The 17,780-nt window shown below is 40.3% G+C and overlaps 1 protein-coding gene across 22 annotated transcripts in view; it reads left to right on the top strand.

Annotated features, from left to right (window-relative positions):
- The window catches only part of epb41l3a (erythrocyte membrane protein band 4.1-like 3a), a 198,091-nt gene that overhangs the window by 168,347 nt on the left and 11,964 nt on the right, over positions 1-17,780 (top strand). For 20 of the 22 annotated variants that reach the window (XM_063065685.1, XM_063065667.1, XM_063065720.1 and 17 more), the window contains 3 exons: positions 2,455-2,859; positions 5,132-5,260; positions 7,889-7,987. In XM_063065685.1, the coding sequence (XP_062921755.1) occupies positions 2,455-2,859; positions 5,132-5,260; positions 7,889-7,987 (633 nt within the window). The remainder of the gene's footprint in view (positions 1-2,454; positions 2,860-5,131; positions 5,261-7,888; positions 7,988-17,780) is intronic. The other 2 variants (XM_063065757.1, XM_063065767.1) reach the window with 1 other exon arrangement.

The following is a 17,780-nucleotide window of genomic DNA, read 5'->3' as shown; positions in this document are numbered from 1 at the left end:
ATGGCTACCTTAACTTTATCCTTTCTACCCTGTCTCCTGTAAAAATGCTGTTCCCTTTTCTCAGTTCCTTTGTCTCTGCTGCATCTGTTCCCAAGATGAGGCTTTCCTTTCCAGGACATCAGCCTGCTTCTTCAAAGAATGCGGTTTCCCTTCCTCCACTATTGATGCAGCCCTCACCTGCGTCTCCTCCATTTTCCAGACACCCCCACCCCATCTTCCCACCGCCTTAACAGAAATGGAGTTCCTCTTGTCCCCACATACTACCCCGTGAGCCTCCACATCCAGCACATCATTCTCTATAATTTCCACCAGTTTCAACAGGACCCTACCACCAAACACATCCTTACCTTCCCCCACCCCACCACTCTCCACTTCTGCAGAGATTGCTTCCCCCTTGTGATTCCCTTGTCCATTCATCCCTCCCTACTAACCTCCTTCCTTATCCCTGAAAGCAGCAGAAGTCCCACACCTGCCCATTCACCTCCTCCCTCACCCCCATTCTGGGACCCAAATAGTCCTTCCAACATATCACCTGATAATCTGTGGGGTCGCCTATTGCATCTAGTGCTCCCAATATGACCTCCTTTATCCGGCAGATTGGAGGAAAACTTCGTCGAGCACCTTCGCTCCATCTACAAGAGGCAGGACTTCCTGGTGGTCAACCATTTTAATTCCCATCCCCATTCCCGTTCAGACATGTGGCTCCATGGCCTTTTCTGCTGGCACAATGAGGCCACTCTGTGGTTGGAGGAACAACCTCTTATATTCTATCGAGGTAGTCAACGGGATGGCAGAAGCATCAATTTCTCCAACTGTGTAATTTTTCACCCTCCCCTTCCCTTTTCTTCAGTTCCCCCACTCTGACCTCCCCCTTACCTCTTCTTCTCCTCTGCCTATAACCTCCCTCAGTGCCTCTCCTTTTTCCCTTTCTCCCGTGGCTCACTCTCCTCTCCTATCTGATTCTTTCTTCTCCAGCCCCTTACCTTTTCCACCCATCACCTCCCCACCTTCTAACTTGTACTCCCTCCCCTCCTCCCACCTTATTCTGGATTCCTTCCCCTTCCTTTTTGGTGCTGGTGAAGGGTCTCGGCCCGAAACGTCGACTGTTTATTCACTTCCGTAGATGCCGCCTGACCTGCTGAGTTCCTCCAACATTTTGTGAGTGTCAGCCAAAGTTATTAATCAGATCAAATCCAAAAGGCCCAGCAACACTGATACTGCAAGTGTGACACGGATTTTATAAGAGAATCATATTTGCATGTAAAGAGATTGTGTTCAAAAGAAAAAAAAACTTGCTGTTAATCAAAAATAAAAACAGAAAATATCCAGCTGCTCAGGCAACAGTTGTGAGGGTTGAAAGCAGAATTGAACTTACAGATTGATGGCCTCCCGGCAGAACATCTCCAACTGCAGCAAGTCAAAAGGTGGTTGTTTGCAGGATGCACATGAGAAAAGTCAGTAGAGTTGTCTAATTGCATATCGGAAGAAACGGCGTGCTAATCTTTCCATTTGGTTCTCATTGTTTCTGATAACATAAAGTACCCTTATGCCACGACTTAAGATATTTGGAAGTCTATCTTTGCAGATGGATGGCAAATCTACTTTGTATCTGTGTTGATAGCCTGTTTTCTGACAGAACAATCTTTGCATCACTCAGAGCCACTGCACTGGAAAACTCTTGGTGACTGGATAATGATTAAGGGCGAGGATATAGTAGTTTATATATATATATAATGTACTCTATTGCTTCCATGTTTCTTTCTCTCTCTCTCTCTCACACACACACACACACACACACACACACACGTGTGTGAAAGTAGAACGTGTGTGTGTGGCAGAAACATGGACACAATAGAGAAACGTAATTAACTAAAGTAGAAAACTGCCTGAATATTTTCATAATTACAAGAGACTTTATTTTATTGTGTAGGGCATGTTAAGTTATCTCAAGGTCGCTAGTTTGAGCCTCAGCTGTGGCAACGTGTTTGTGCCCTTGAGCAAGGCACTTAATCACACATTCCTGTAGTCTGTGTGAGAAGTGGCGCCCCACACAGACTTCCAATCTGCACCTTGTAAGGCATGAAAATGCCCGACGCAGGCCTCTCATGGTCTGAGTCGGCGTTCCCTTCCCTTATTTTATATGAATTCTTCACTAAAAGCATGTCATGGATTAACTTACTACATCCATTTTTGTTTTGCTTATTGAAATCTTACCAGCTTTTGACTGTAGATTTTATTATGCTTGTATATAGACTAAGCAGTTATACAATAAAAAATAATCTTTCATTAATATACTTTTTCACAGTAGGTTTTACATTGTACATCATATGAATTATAGAGTTTGAAGTAGATGGAGATGACTGTGCTATAACTCTAACTCAGAGCAGGCCACCACAGTTGCTATTTAGGACATTTTATTCTGCACACTTTCATGGGAGTTTTTAACCTTTCTAGAAACCGGACGTGGATTTGGATGAGGGTTCCAAAGTGGCGCAACATGAAATCCTCAAGCAGGAGAAGACCATGAAGATTGTGCAGGAAACAATGGTGATGGAAAAGAAGCATGTGATGAATGTGCATGCAAGCGAGGATGCTTCTGCTCTGCACGCTAAACTGGCAGGAGTTGAGAGGGATTCCCTAACAGAGGCGAGCAAAGCTCACTCATCTGGTGATGCAGGGGGTCTGAGTTCTATGGTGACTGTGGAAACCAAAGAGGAGCAGAAGGAGGCAGCGAGTCCCAAAGTGGATCAACCAGTAGCTGATATTGTAGAAGGACCACCTACCACCCAAGGGTGGGAGGAGCAGCCTGGGATGTCAGGCAAACCTTCAGAAAAATCTGAAGAACAACCTCAGTTCGAGGTAACTGGTTCCCCTCACCTCCTTACCAACTTTTATAGATTTGTTTCCTCATACTCTACCATCAACGTCTGCAATGTTTTGTTATTTTAGAAGCAAAATCACAGCAAAAAATTCAAATGTGTTGCAAGTCACACCTGCTTTGAGTAGTGCCATTGAATCAAATGATTTGTTATCACTTTTTAACCCACATTTCATACTTCATTCCTATTATCAGATTGTTTTAAATTTAGAAACACGGAGTAATTTTAATCCTACGCAGCCGGTAGAAACTGATGAGAGCTCAATTTAGTTTTGTTTGACTTCCAGGTTAGGCAGGCAGCCAATCCATTCTCTTCCATGAGCAGTTTAGGATAAAATTACTCACCTCCAGTGCCATCTCATCATGTTGATTTTAAAACAACATTATTGATAGTTAACTGCAGTTTGATATATGGCTTCTGCATACCTGCAATACTCTGCCTGATGCTAATGCTATGATGCTTTCTGTTTCTGATTTAATTTTGCTAATCTCTTTTTGCTATCATCAGTTTAGATTATTGCAAATGGCTGAGTTGAACTCACTGAAATTTAAACTTCCTTCCTGAATTAAGGAATTTAATAAGACCAAAGTGCTTCCTGATCTTTAATTATGAAAACCTTTTGAGTTTCTGATTAATAAATGTGGTCAAAATTATTAAATAAACTCTTTTCAATAATTCCTAATATCCAAGTGATTTTTGAACTAGAAAACATCTAAAGGAAATTAAACTTAGTCATGTGTTTTATATGCACTAACTTTTTGAGACTTTCTGTGATTATAGTTGTACCTTGGACAAAGTGTTTACATCAGGAAAACTAAAATTGGAGCCACAACCGAATATTCCTTTCAATCAGTATTGAAAGTGCCTGGCTTTGGGAGAGATGAGACATTGAAAGTAAATTGTCTGCACTATGCACAAGAAGATTGCCAGTGCATGTGTTTTGTGGTAAAACTGCAGATTGCTGACCTTAAATATTATCTACAAAACATTTTCAGAAATGCAAATAGAGGCTTCTTACCCCTTTAGTATCTTTGGTTAATTGAGGAATACAAGACTTACTGATGTTAAAGTAATGTCATTATTTCCCCCCCCCCCATTCTCTTTCCTATATTCTGTGCAAGTGAATGTTTGGCACACCTTACCCTCTACTAGTACAACAATAACTGGAACCCTTCCAGTGATCTCATATAATTAGTTTCAAGTAGTAATCAGAACAGCTTGAAATAAGGTACCTGTTTTGGAAAACATTATTCAGTTTAAAAAAAAGTATCCAAAACAATACAAAGCAGAAGCAATCAACCTTCTGAAGGAATTGACAGTTGAGCAATATCAGTGTAGGGAGAGGAAAGGAATTGTCCATAATCCATCATGAGAATGTATTTTCTGATCTGACGGTTTCAAAATATTTCTGAAGTTATTTGAAGCTAATCTGGATACCTGACTTCCAGGCAAAAACTAATAGGAATTTAATTTGCACAACACAACACACAATATGCTGAAGGAACTCAGCAGGTCAAGTAAACAGTCAGCATTTTGGGTGTCAAATGTAGACTGTTCATTTCCCTCCAGAGAAGCAGCCTGACTTGCAGAGTTCCTGCAGTATTTTGGGCTCAAGATTTCCAGCATCTGCAGAATCTCTTGGATTTAGGAATTTAAATTTATTGTTGGGCATCTTATGAGAGACTGCCCCCAGCTGGTCACTGTGTGAAATAGCAAGGTGACAATTTGTATTTTTAGTCCCATTCAAGGTTACTGCATAGTGCAAAGCCATAGAATAATATTGAAACTTACTTAAGTTATATGCTTACAGCTATCTGTAAGTGAAATGATTGCCTTAATTCCTTATCATAAACAGTTGGACATGACAGGAAATGATTAAACTACTTCTTAACTTGTCCTTATATGAGTTCTTGTACTTACGGACTCCAACACCTAACATTAATTGGAAAATATACGCTGGAATATCGGAGAATGTAATTGTCAGGTGTCAGGTTTAAATATCATCTATACAAGAGTCATTTGCCCAAAGAGGAAGAAATATCCCCCATGTGCAAAATGCTGGTGGAACTCAGCAGACCAGGCAGATCTCTGGATGAACAGACTGATGAGGGGCCTTAGCCCAAAACATCACCATGTGCAATAAGTCAATACTGATGTGGCATGCATAGTAATATAAAGGCACTGTTTTGCTAATGGTAAGACTGAAAATTGTCATATCTATTTTCTCACAACTTCTGTCGTTTTGTATGTAGCCACCTGTTGTTAAGACAGAAACTGTCAGCTTTGAAAGCTTAAGTAAAGAGGATGGGAAAGAAATTTGCACCAAGGATGTTCCAGTGGTTCACACTGAGACTAAAACCATCACCTACGAATCAGCAAAGGTAACGGATGTGATGAGCAGTCTTCTGTGCAGTTCATCATTAATTTTACAGACAATAATCAATAATGTTGTCCATAGTGTTAAAAAGTTTGTCTGTGCAACTGCCTTTATTTCTGTTTTATACATTCACTGCTTACACAGATCAAATTTGAAAACAGGTAACTGAGTTGGAAGAAGTTTCAGTAATAATGAATACATTGTCTTCAGAACCTGCACAGCCTAGAGCATACAAGAGATTCAGTCAGTGGGTGGGTGCCGTCCCGAATCCAGGGTTGGCGGCTATGCACCTCCATCTTCTTCGATCTTGCGCTCTTTTTCTGGCCTCAGCATAACTCAACCCAGTCCATTGCCTCACATTATCGTACCAAGTGGTTCGCTGCCTTCCTCTTTCCCTCTTTCCTTCTATCATCCCTTCCAATAACGATTTCTTCAGTCCACCACCTCTTAACAAGTGCCCGGCATATTCCAGCTTCCTTTTCTGCACATTCTTCAGTAACTCCTTTTCTCTCCTCGCTCTCTTCAACACGTCCATATTACTGACCTTCATCACCCATCTAATTTTCTGCATTCTCCTTAAACACCACATCTCAAATGCCTCCAGTCGTCGTTGCACTTCCTTGCATAAGGTCCACGATTCGACTCCATACAACAGACTGCTCCAGACGTAGCATTTCCAAATTCTACAATGCAGCCCAAAGCCTAACCTCTTGCCACACAGCACGTCACTCAGGCTCCAGAACGTTGATCTTGCAATTTCAATTCTTCGTCTAATTTCTGTATCATATTTCCCATCCTCTGTGACCATCTGTCCCAAGTACACAAACTTCTTGACTTGCTCCATGCCTACGCCATGGATTTTGATACTGATTTTGGGGATTTCTTTCTTCCGTGATACTACCATCATCTTTGTCTTTGCAGCATTTATTTTCATTCCAAATCGTTCTCCTTCAGCATTTATCTTATCTACTATTCTGAGTAACTCATCCTCAGTCTCGGTTAACAACACTGAATCATCTGCAAACCTCAAGTTGTTCACCGTCTCTCCACCAATTTGGACACCAGCTTCATCGTTCAACACCCTGAAGATTACCTCTGAGTAAATGTTAAATAATAAAGGGGAGATAATGCAGCCCTGGCGAACCCCTTTTTGGATCCCAACTTCCGGTGAATTCCCACCACTAGTTCTTATTACTGTCTTCTGATGCCAGTACAGACTCGCAATCAGTCGAACATCTTTCCCATCCAGCCCCAATGAGTTCAGGCAATTGACCAGCTGTTCATGATTGACTTGGTCAAAAGCTTTTTCGTAATCCAGGAAGCACATGTAAATGTCTTTTTTTTTCTAGACCTCGTTCCACAATCATTTGCAAATTGAAGATCCCTTCACGGGTACCTTTACCCGGTATAAATCCGCTCTGGCACTCATTAATTTCATTAAGAACAAGAGATTAGTAATATATAAATGAAATGTACTGAAGCTGTATGGATCCAAGAAATATCCTGACTGGGGTTTAAAGACCAGAAGGCTGCCTGTAGTTAGAGGATTTGATTAGAGGTGTGAGATGTAAAGGTGATAACTAGTATGTAGGTTGCAGCCATTACAGTCCTTTCACTTCAAGAGACATGTATCTATGGCAACAAATGTGGATCAATGCATGATCAGCACCACAGAGCTACTGAAAGAAAGCAGCAAAGCACATGAACATTCCCCATAATAGTGCAAAAGTCTGCAAAACAAACTGTTTGATTTTGATAATGGGAGGTAAACGGCTGAACGTGCTTTATTTTATTTTTATTACAGCACAGAATAGGCGCCCTGTGGCCCTTCGAGCCACTCTGCCCAGCAACCTCCAATTTAACCCTAGCCTAGGGGACCTAATCACGGGACAATTTACAATGACCAATTGACCTACCAACCAATAGGTCTTTGGACTGTGGGGGGAAACCAGAGCAACTGGCGGAAACCCACTCGGTCATGGGGAGAACGTGCAAGCTCTTTACAGACGGCGGTGGGAATTGACCACTATACTACTGTGCCATCTGCCTTGCGTACTTGAAAACTAGAGGGCTAGCATTAATAAACACCTCACACAAAATGCTGGAGGAACTCAGCAGAATCGGCAGCATCCATGGAAATGACCAAACAGTCAATGTTTTGAATGGAAATATTTATTTCCATAGATGCTGCCTGACTTCCTGAGTTCCTCCAGCATTTTGTGTGTGTTGCTTTGGTTTTCCAGCAATTGCAGAATCTTTTGTGTTAGTATTGATAAACACGTGTTGACTTTGGAAAAACGTAACAATTGCCACTCTAAATAATGTTAAAGGAACAGATTCCAATATGGAAATATAGATTACTGAATCCTTTTTAGCTAATCACAAAGAGAATTTTGTTTTGTTAACAACCAGGTTATCATTTAAATTGTAATGAGGCAGATGTTTCTCTTAAGCAATTCATTTGAACAACATCTATTTGTATTAATAACTAAATACTTACAGATGTTGTTATGCAACATCTGTAAGAAGAGCAACAGAGGAAAAAAACACTTTGCTTGCCTCAACTGCTATTAGTTGTAATATTGGTGATGGTCAACAGAAAGTCAGAGTTTATTTACTTTCTCTTTGTTAGTTGGACTCAAGTGTTGACAGTGACCCAGGAGTTCTAATGAGTGCTCAGACCATCACCTCAGAAACTTCAAGTACCACAACCACTACACACATCACCAAGGTAAATTTCATTATGCGTGTGAAACAGCCAGTTGGGAAAGATTTTAAACTTGCTGCTTGGAGACAAAATAAATCCTATAGATAGACTGTTTAACCTTAATTGGCCGTACTTTAATTCTCTTTGATTTGCTAAGTGCTTGAGTTTTATTATGAACCTTCTGTCTTATTTTTCACAGTAGACTATTGGTTCATTATTGTCACATGTACCAAGATACAGTGAAAAGCCTGTCTTATATACTGTTCATGCAGATCAAATCATTATACAGTGCTTTGAGGTAGAACAAGGTAAAGCAATATTAATGCAAATAAGTGTAAAAGCTAGATAGAGAGTGCAGTGCAGGTAAACGATAAAGTACAAGATCGTAACGCGGTAGACTGTGAGGTCAAGACTCCAATTTATTATACAGGAGGTCCTTTGAAGAGCTTGATAACAGTGGGATGGAAACTATCCTTAAGCCTGGTGGCACGTGCTTTCGGGCTTTTGTATCTTCTGCCCAATAGGAAAGGGGAGAAGAGAATGTCTGGGGTGGGTGAGGCCTTTGATTATACTGACTGCTTTAGTAAGGAAAAGGGAAGCATAGGAAGAATTCACAGAGGGTAGTAGGCTGCTCCCTACAGATCTTCTCTCAGTGATTTGGAAAGTTAAACTTTTAAGTACAATAAAAAAAAAGATGTTGGTGTATCCATGAATCACTCATCAAGAAACTAAAAATTTTAGTTGCTCTCATCAATCAGACCCTGAGGCAGACTGTAGAGAGTGCCCATCACCAATATATACACTCCATGGATCATCGTTAGGATATCAAGTGTACTTTGGACATTCACTGTTTACTAGGAAACAAACTCTGCAGCTTGGGGTTCTAGCCAATAGCACCAGAGTGCCAAGAAACTGCAGTTGGAGGAAGCAGCATTTTTTTTGTCATTCAGTGCATGCCTCACAGCACTGATCGAGGTAGTATCACAATAGTTTGAAGTGAGGTGAGCAGATCATGAAGGTTTCAGTTATTGGTTGCTCCCAGAAGGTATATTGATTGCACTTTCAATTCCTTTGGGAGTTCAGCAGAATAAAAATGACACATTTATAGGACAGTTTTATAGATAACAATTTCACATATGGTTGAACTCCTGAAGGAATTTAAAGCCCAAGGAGCATACTTTCATAGAGTAATACAGTACAGAATAAGGTCCCTATCTATGCTAATCCTATTTGCTTGGGTTTGGTCCATGTCCCTCTAAACCTTTCCTTTCCATGTACCTGTCTAAATGTCTTTTAGATGTTGTACACCTCTTCTGACAGCTACTCACCACCTTCTAAGTGGAAAATCTTGCCCCTTAATTACCTTCTTAAATCTATACCCGCTAGTTTTAGATTCCCCTAGGCTGGGATAAACATTGTTACCATCTACCCTATCTATGCCCATCATAATTGTGTTTATTTCTATAAGGTCATCCCTCCATAGAACCATAGAAACTACAGCACAGAAACAGGCCCTTTGGCCCTTCTTGGCTGTGCCGAACCATTTTCTGCCTAGTCCCACTGACCTGCACACGGACCATATCCCTCCATACACCTCCCATCCATGTATCTGTCCAATTTATTCTCAAATGTTAAAAAAGAACCGCATTTACCACCTCATCTGGCAGCTCATTCCATACTCCCACCACTCTCTATGTGAAGAAGCCCCCCCTAATGTTCCCTTTAAACTTTTCCCCCCTCACCCTTAACCCATGTCCTCTGTTTTTTTTCTCCCCTTGCCTCAGTGGAAAAAGCCTGCTTGCATTCACTCTATCTATACCCATCATAATTTTATATACCTCTCAAATCTCCCCTCATTCTTCTACGCTCCAGGGAATAAAGTCCCAACCTATTCAACCTTTCTCTGTAACTGAGTTTCTCAAGTCCCGGCAACATCCTTGTAAACCTTCTCTGCACTCTTTCAACCTCATTTATATCCTTCCTGTAATTTGGTGACCAAAACTGAACACAATACTCCAGATTTGGCCTCACCAATGCCTTGTACAACCTCATCATAACATTCCAGCTCTTATACTCAATACTTTGATAAATAAAGGCCAATGTACCAAAAGCTCTCTTTACGACCCTATCTAGCTGTGACGCCACTTTTAGGGAATTTTGTATCTGTATTCCCAGATCCCTCTGTTCCACTGCACTCCTCAGTGCCTTACCATTAACCCTGTATGTTCTACCTTGGTTTGTCCTTCCAACATGCAATACCTCACACTTGTCTGTATTAAACTCCATCTGCTATTTTTCAGCCCATTTTTCCAGCTGGTCCAAGTCCCTCTGCAGGCTCTGAAAACCTTCCTCACTATCTACTACACCTCCAATCTTTGTATCATCGGCAAATTTGCTGATCCAATTTACCACATTATCATCCAGATCATTGATGTAGATGACAAATAACAATGGACCCAGCACTGATCCCTGTGGCACACCACTAGTCACAGGCCTCCACTCAGAGAAGCAATTCACTAATACCACTCTTTGGCTTCTTCCATTGAGCCAATGTCTAATCCAATTTACCACCTCTCCATGTATACCTAGCGACTGAATTTTCCTAACTAACCTCCCATGCGGAACCTTGTCAAAGGCCTTACTGAAGTCCATGTAGACAATATCCACTGCCTTCCCTTCATCCACTTTCCTGGTAACCTCCTCGAAAAACTCCACGTCAGAAGTATGTCCCAGACAATCCAATTATTCCTTATAACTCAAGCCTTCCAGTCCAGGCAACATTCCTGTGAATCTGTCAAACTTAATCACATTCTTCTTGGAATATGGCAACCAGAACTATGCACATGTGACATGTGGTGTCACCAATGATTTGTACAATTGTATGTCTCAGTGCCCCAGCCATACCATACATCTTATTTGCCACTTTATCTGTCTCTTTTGCTACTTAATCTCAAAAATAAAATTATCCCAAAATAAGTGAAAGTGATCCACACATAGATTACTACTTAAGTCTTTAAGGTGACCTACTCTCTCCTTAGTTACAACTTTGTACTTCAACAGTCCTCTCTCCTGTTCCAACTTCACTCCTTTCAAACGCTTGGCTCTCCACTCCCTCCACACCAATCCTAACCTCACCATTAAACCCAAAGATAACGGAGGTGCTGCAGTAATCTGATGTACTGACCTCTACCTTGCTGAGCCCCAGTGCCAACCCTCAGACACCTCCTCTTACTTACCCCTCAAACAGGACCCCACTGAGGAACACCAGGCTATCATCTCCCACACCATCACCAACCTTGTTGACTCTGGGGATCTCCCATCCACCGCCACCAACCTCATAGTCCCTGCACCCCACATCTCCTGTTTCCACTTCCTACCCAAGATCCACAAACCCACTTGTCCAGGTAGACCCATTGTTTTGGCTTTGTCCTGTCCCACTGAACTCGTATCTGCCGACGGGTCATACTTTATAGAATTTTCTGGATTCCATTAAGTTCATCAATCCTCACCAGATCTATAATTAAAAGTACCAATATTTTTCTCCATTTGAAACTAATTGCACCATTCCAGCTAGTCTTTATTTGCTTTAGGGTAGTTTTTTTTTAATCAAGAAGCAATCTAGTTCTCTTTTCAAACAACTTGTGGATTCTATATCTACAGCTGTTTGAAACCAGGAGTTAACAGATTTAAAGTAGTATTTTTGAACTTACTCTTATTTTGAGATGATCTGACAGTCATGTAACCACCAGCCAGTGGCAAAGATCATTCATAATTTTAACACCTCTGGAAAATTACTGAACTGTGAAAGCCCTGACTTTGAAAGTTGTTCATTGTTATTCAAATATTTCATTCTGATAACGTTTTTCATGCCTTCTTTTTTCATTTCTAACTTTCTTAGAAATGAAGTGCTGAAAACTGCACAATCTGCAGGTTATCTATGAGCTTGTACACGTTCGTTATGCTTTGTGGTAATAATAGTTGTTAAACTGTTCCAGTCACCTCCTACTGAACAAAGTCAACTAATCTAACTGAGCAATTAGCAGAATGTGCAAGTCAACAGGGCAAAAGGAAATCCTTGATTCATATGAATAGGCTGCATTACTATTTCCCTAACGAGCTGAAAATGTTCAGCTCTGTAGAGGTAGTTCACAGGTTGAAAATTTATAAACTTTTAACCTTTTTTTTAAACTGAGATGCTTAGACATTTCTTGCAGGTGGCAATGAATCTCCTAAAATTATCTACTCCAGAGGTACTTAGAGAGATATTTTTTGAATGGTTGGGGAACTGGCATAGATGAGGAATTCATGTCTCTGGCAGATTAATCATGTAAACATTTAATAGTGGAGCAGCATCAAGGACTGAGTCCTAGTGGTGCTCCCACTTTCTTGAGTGTCTTTGAGAGCTGGTGGTGCATTGGGAAATGGCCAGAAGCATCAACAGCTTGACATGTGGCTGCAGTTGAATGCTTTAGAACAGCAGTCCCCAACCACCGGGCCCCTGCTTTAAAATCTAATCCAAAGGGCTGCTGTGAAAGAGACAGCACATACCAAACTGTCGATACTTAATGATTAATGACAGGAAATGTCTCCAATCGTGAATTGGAAAAAGTTGTCCTTGATAGTTTGGATTTAAAAAAAAGTAGAGTACCAATAAAGGGGATATATTACATTTTTAAATGTTAGACCATAAGTCATGGCAACAGAATTAGACAATTTGCTCCATTTCTTATGAGTACTTTATATTGTGTTTAACTATATGTAGTGTGGTGTTGTGTATCTTAAGTTCTGTGATGGATGTGTTCTTGATGTGGATGTTGTCTATATGGACTTCAGTAAGGCCTTTGACAAGGTTCCACACGGAAGGTTAGTTAGGAAGGTTCAATCGTTAGGTATTAATATTGAAGTAGTAAAATAGATTCAGCAGTGGTTGGATGGGAGAGGCCAGAGAGTAGTGGTGGATAACTGTTTGCCAGGTTGGAGGCCGGTGTCTAGTGGTGTCCTCAGGGATCTGTACTGGGTCCAATGTTGTTTGTCATATATATTAATGATCTGGATGATGGGGTGGTAAATTGGATGAGTAAGTATGCAGATGATACTAAGATAGGTGGAGTTATGGATAATGAAGTAGGTTTTCAAAGCTTGCAGAGAGATTTAGGCCAGTTAGAAGAGTGGGCTGAAAGATGGCAGATGGAGTTTCATGTTGATAAATGTGAGGTGCTACACTTTGGTAGGACTAATCAAAATAGGACATACTTGGTAAATGGTAGGACATTGAAGAATGCAGTAGAACAGAGGGATCTTGGAATAATGGTGCATAGTTCCCTGAAGGTGGAATCTCATGTGGATAGGGTGGCGAAGAAAGCTTTTGGTATGCTGGCCTTTATAAATCAGAGTATAGGAGTTGGGATGTAATGTTGAAATTGTACAAGGCATTGGTAAGGCCAGATTTGAAGTATTGTGCACGGTTCTGGTCACTGAATTATAGGAAAGATGTCAACAAAATAGAGAGAGTGCAGAGAAGATTTATTAGAATGTTACCTGGGTTTCATCACCTAAGTTACAGAGAAAGGTTGAACAAGTTGGGTCTTTATTCTTTGGAGCATATAAGGGTGAGGGGGGACTTGATAGAGGTATTTAAAATTATGAGGGGGATAGATAGAGTTGACGTGGATAGGCTTTTTCCATTGAGAGTGGGGGAGATTCAAACAGGACATGAGTTGAGAGTTAAAGGGCAAAAGTTTAGGGGTAACTTGAGGGGGAACTTCTGTACTCAGAGAGTGGCAGCCGTGTGGAACGAGCTTCCAGCAGAAGTGGTTGAGGCATGTTCGATGTTGTTGTTTAAAGTTAAATTGGACAGCTATATGGACAGGAAAGGAACAGAGGGTTATGGTCTGAGTGTAGGTTGGTGGGACTAGGTGAGAGTAAGAGTTCGGCACGGACGAGAAGGGTGGAGATGGCCTGTTTCCGTGCTGTAATTGTTATATGGTTATAAGATGTTTTCCCTACCACTGCACAAACGAAGTTCCTTAAGGAAAATAAAGTGAATTGAATTGAATTGAGCCTACTCTGCCATGGCCGAATTATTTAGCTCTCAATCCCATTCTCCTGCTTTCTCCCCTTAACCTTTGATACCCTTATTAATCAAGAACCTATCAACCTCTGTTTTAAATATACTCAATGATGGCCTCCATAGCAGTCAGTGGCAATGAATTCTACAGAGCCATTACTCTCTGGCTAAAGAAATCCCTTCTCATCTCTGTTCTAAAGAGAAATCCTTCTATTCTGAGGTTATGCCCTAGGCTCTCTCTAATGGAAATATCCTCTCCACGTCCACGCTGTCTAGGCCTTTCAATATCCATTGGGTTTCATTGAGACCCTCCCCCCATTTTTTTAAACTCCAGCAAGTACAAGCCCAGAGCCATCAAATGCTCTACATGCATCAACCCTTTCATTCCCAGGATCATTCTTGTAAAATATCCTCTGAACCCTCCCCAGTGCTAGCAAATCCTTTCTTAGACATGGGGCCCAGAAACTCCTGACAATACTCCACATGCAGTCTGACCAATGCCTTATAAAGTCTCAACATTACACCCTTGCCTTTATGTACTTGTTCCCTTGAAATAAATGCCAGCATTGTATTTGTCATTACCAACTCAACCTGCAAGTTCACCTTAGGGAATCCTGCACTAGCATTCCCAAGTCCCTTTGCATCTTCACATTCTGAATTCTCTTCCTGTTTAGAAAACATAGCCTATCCCTTTATTCCTTCTTTCAAAGTGCATGACCATACACTTCGCTACACTGTATTCAATCTATCTTCTTTGCCCATTCTCCTATTCTGTTCTAGTCTTGCTGCAGATTCCCTGCGTCATCAAGGTTACCTGCCCCTCCACCTATCTTTGTATCATCTACAAACTTGGCCACAAAGCCATCAATTCCATCGTCCAGATCATAAACTTATGAAGCGAAAAGTAAAGGACCCAACACTGACCCCTGTGGAACAATGCCTGTCACCAGGAGCCAACCAAAACAGTGCCCCTTTATTCCCACTCCTTGCCTTCTGCCAGTCAGCCAATCTTCTGTCCATGCTAGCAGAAATAGATTTCATAATGGAATACTTGAGAAAGAGAAGATAGTTGGATGGAAAAATATGAAGAACCATTTTGTACCGTTTTGTTTCCATTTGCTGGGATATCAATAATGAGGCAACGAAGCTTTGTTTCGAGGAATCTCAGGCTTTCATTATATTTTATACAAACTGCAGTATATTAAGAGTGACTTTGAAATTTGCTAAAATCAAATTAACAAATAGTGTAAATGCAGAAAAAGTGAAGATTGGATATTTTGGCTGAGTAGACAAATCCAAAATGGGAAGACTTGCTCTATTGTGAGGCAGGGAAACTGAATCAAGCAGATACAAAGATATTTGCAAAGTAGAATGGTGCAGGTGACAAATAAGATATCTGCTTATTCTTTTGGCTTTGAAAAAGCGATAAAGAATTTGTACAAAACATTGTAGCTTACATGCGTTGTAAGCGCATGTGTTTGTCTGGATATTGCTACCATGGGAGGGATATTAAACATATAAAATTATGAAAGGGATAGATTAGATAGAGGCAGGAAAGTTGTTTCCACAGGTAAGCGAGACGAGAACTGGGGGACATAGCCTCAGGATTCAGGGGAGTAGATTTAGGATGGAGATGAGGAGGAACTGCTTTTCCCAGAGAGTGGTGAATCTGTGGAATTCTCTGCCCAATGAAGCAGTGGAGGCTGCCTCAGTAAATATATTTAAGACAATGTTGGATAGATTTTTGCATAGTAGGGGAATTAAGGGTTATGGGGAAAAGGCAGGTAGGTGGAGATGAGTCCATGGTCAGATCAGCCATAATCTTATTGAATGGTGGAGCAGGCTCGACAGGCCAGATGACCTACTCCTGCTCCCATTTCTTTTGCTCTTTTTTTTTTTAATTTTATTTTTATTTGGATAAGGAGTTCACAATTATCATGTACTTTTTTCACACATATAACCTTTTCCATTTTTTTATATGTATAAAACTACAATTATTTATACATTCTTAAGTACACATTGAGATGATATAAAAGCAAAATAAACATTTAAATAGATAATTATGTACTGTGGTAAATCTAACCTATTAGGCTAAGTAATGAAATTAGTTGTTAAGAAAAATGGTAATAATAGTTTCCATACAACCCTTCTGGACCATTTCCACTGGTCCAAAATGTTGCATACAAGCCTATATACCAACCATTGTAGGTGTTTATATCCCAATTTGTTCGTGCTTGTTCCTGCCCGCAGACATAATTATCCAATCCCTATGTACTTATTTACTTAATTTTTTCATTTTTTTTTATCCCTTTCCCAAATCTTTCCTTTTACTTGTGTTAATTCTCTATTTTCCAAAAAAAAACAACAAACATTTAGACTAGGGGTGCTTACGTTAGCAATATTACTGTGTTGATGAGAAGAGCAATATAAATCATTAGGAGAGTCATCTAAAGTCTGCTCGCATTGGGGTTATATATTCAATCCATTTATTCCAGATTTGATAAAATGTTTCTTTTTGAGTTCTCAGGGAGTAAGTCAACTTTTCCATTTTAAATATTTCCAAGATAATTTCGTACCAATCTTCTAATGTAGGTGGTATTGGATTTAGCCATTTTCTAGTGATTGATTTCTTACTTGCCGCTAAGAGGGCCTGCAGCAACTTTATATCTTCCTTCTGTTCAAGGAACAATACATGCCCCAAATAGAGCGTCTCAAAGTTCAGAGGTATCTGGGACCTAAGTACCTTAACTAATGTTCTATGAATACCTTCCCAATATAGACTTAATTTAGGGCAATCCCAGAAAATATGAAAATGATTCGCCTCCTTGGAGCCGCACCTTCTCCAACACATCACATTTGTATCTTTATATTTTTCCTGATATGGGGTCTTGAAGTATCTTATAATGTTTTTCCAACAATGTTCTCTCCAAGTCAAAGAATTAGTCGAGGACCATTGAAAGCTGCAGATTTTCCCCCAAGCCTCCTCTGAAAGTACCAACCCCGCTTCTTTCTCCCACTTCTCTTTAATATACAGTGTATTTACATTTTTAGCATGGGAGTGTGCATTATATAGGCGAGAAACTGATTTACTAGGTATTGAACTGCAAGCCGAATTCAGAATCTTGAAAAATTCTAATTCTACTGTTGATAGGTCTGTATATCTACAACTCTGGTTAACATAGTTTCGTATTTGAAGGTACCTAAAAAAGTCATTATGTTCTAGGCCATGTTTGTCCTGCAGGATTTGGAAACTTTGTAATACTCTTTATCTATAAATGAGAGGTAGGTTGTAAGACCTTTCTTTATCCATAGCTCAAATCTTTTATCTCCTCTGTTGGGAAAGAATTCGGTATCATATGCACACCATCTAAAGAGTTTTAGCATGTTATTAATTCCACATGAATTAACCACCTTCTGCCATACTTTTAATGTAAGATTTATCCAAGCATTATTAAATTTTTCCAACTGGGCCATCAATCCTTTGTCAGCTATTGAGGCCTGAAGAGGAAAACTGTCAACTAATCCAAATTCTATTTCCTTCCATCTAGCCTTATATTCCCTATTACACCAATATAACAGAGGGGTTATCTGTGAGGCATAAAAATAATTTCTCAGGCAAGGAAGAACCATACCTCCTCTTTCCTTCCCTAACTGTAAGGTATTATATCGAATTCTAGGTTTCCTTCCTTGCCAAATGAAGCGGGAAATCCATTTGTCCCATTCCCTGAATTGATTATCATCCACCTCCAC

This window comes from Mobula hypostoma, chromosome 1, assembly GCF_963921235.1.
Source record: "Mobula hypostoma chromosome 1, sMobHyp1.1, whole genome shotgun sequence".
Lineage (NCBI taxonomy): Eukaryota > Metazoa > Chordata > Chondrichthyes > Myliobatiformes > Myliobatidae > Mobula > Mobula hypostoma.
This window is presented reverse-complemented; position numbering and strand designations above follow the sequence as displayed.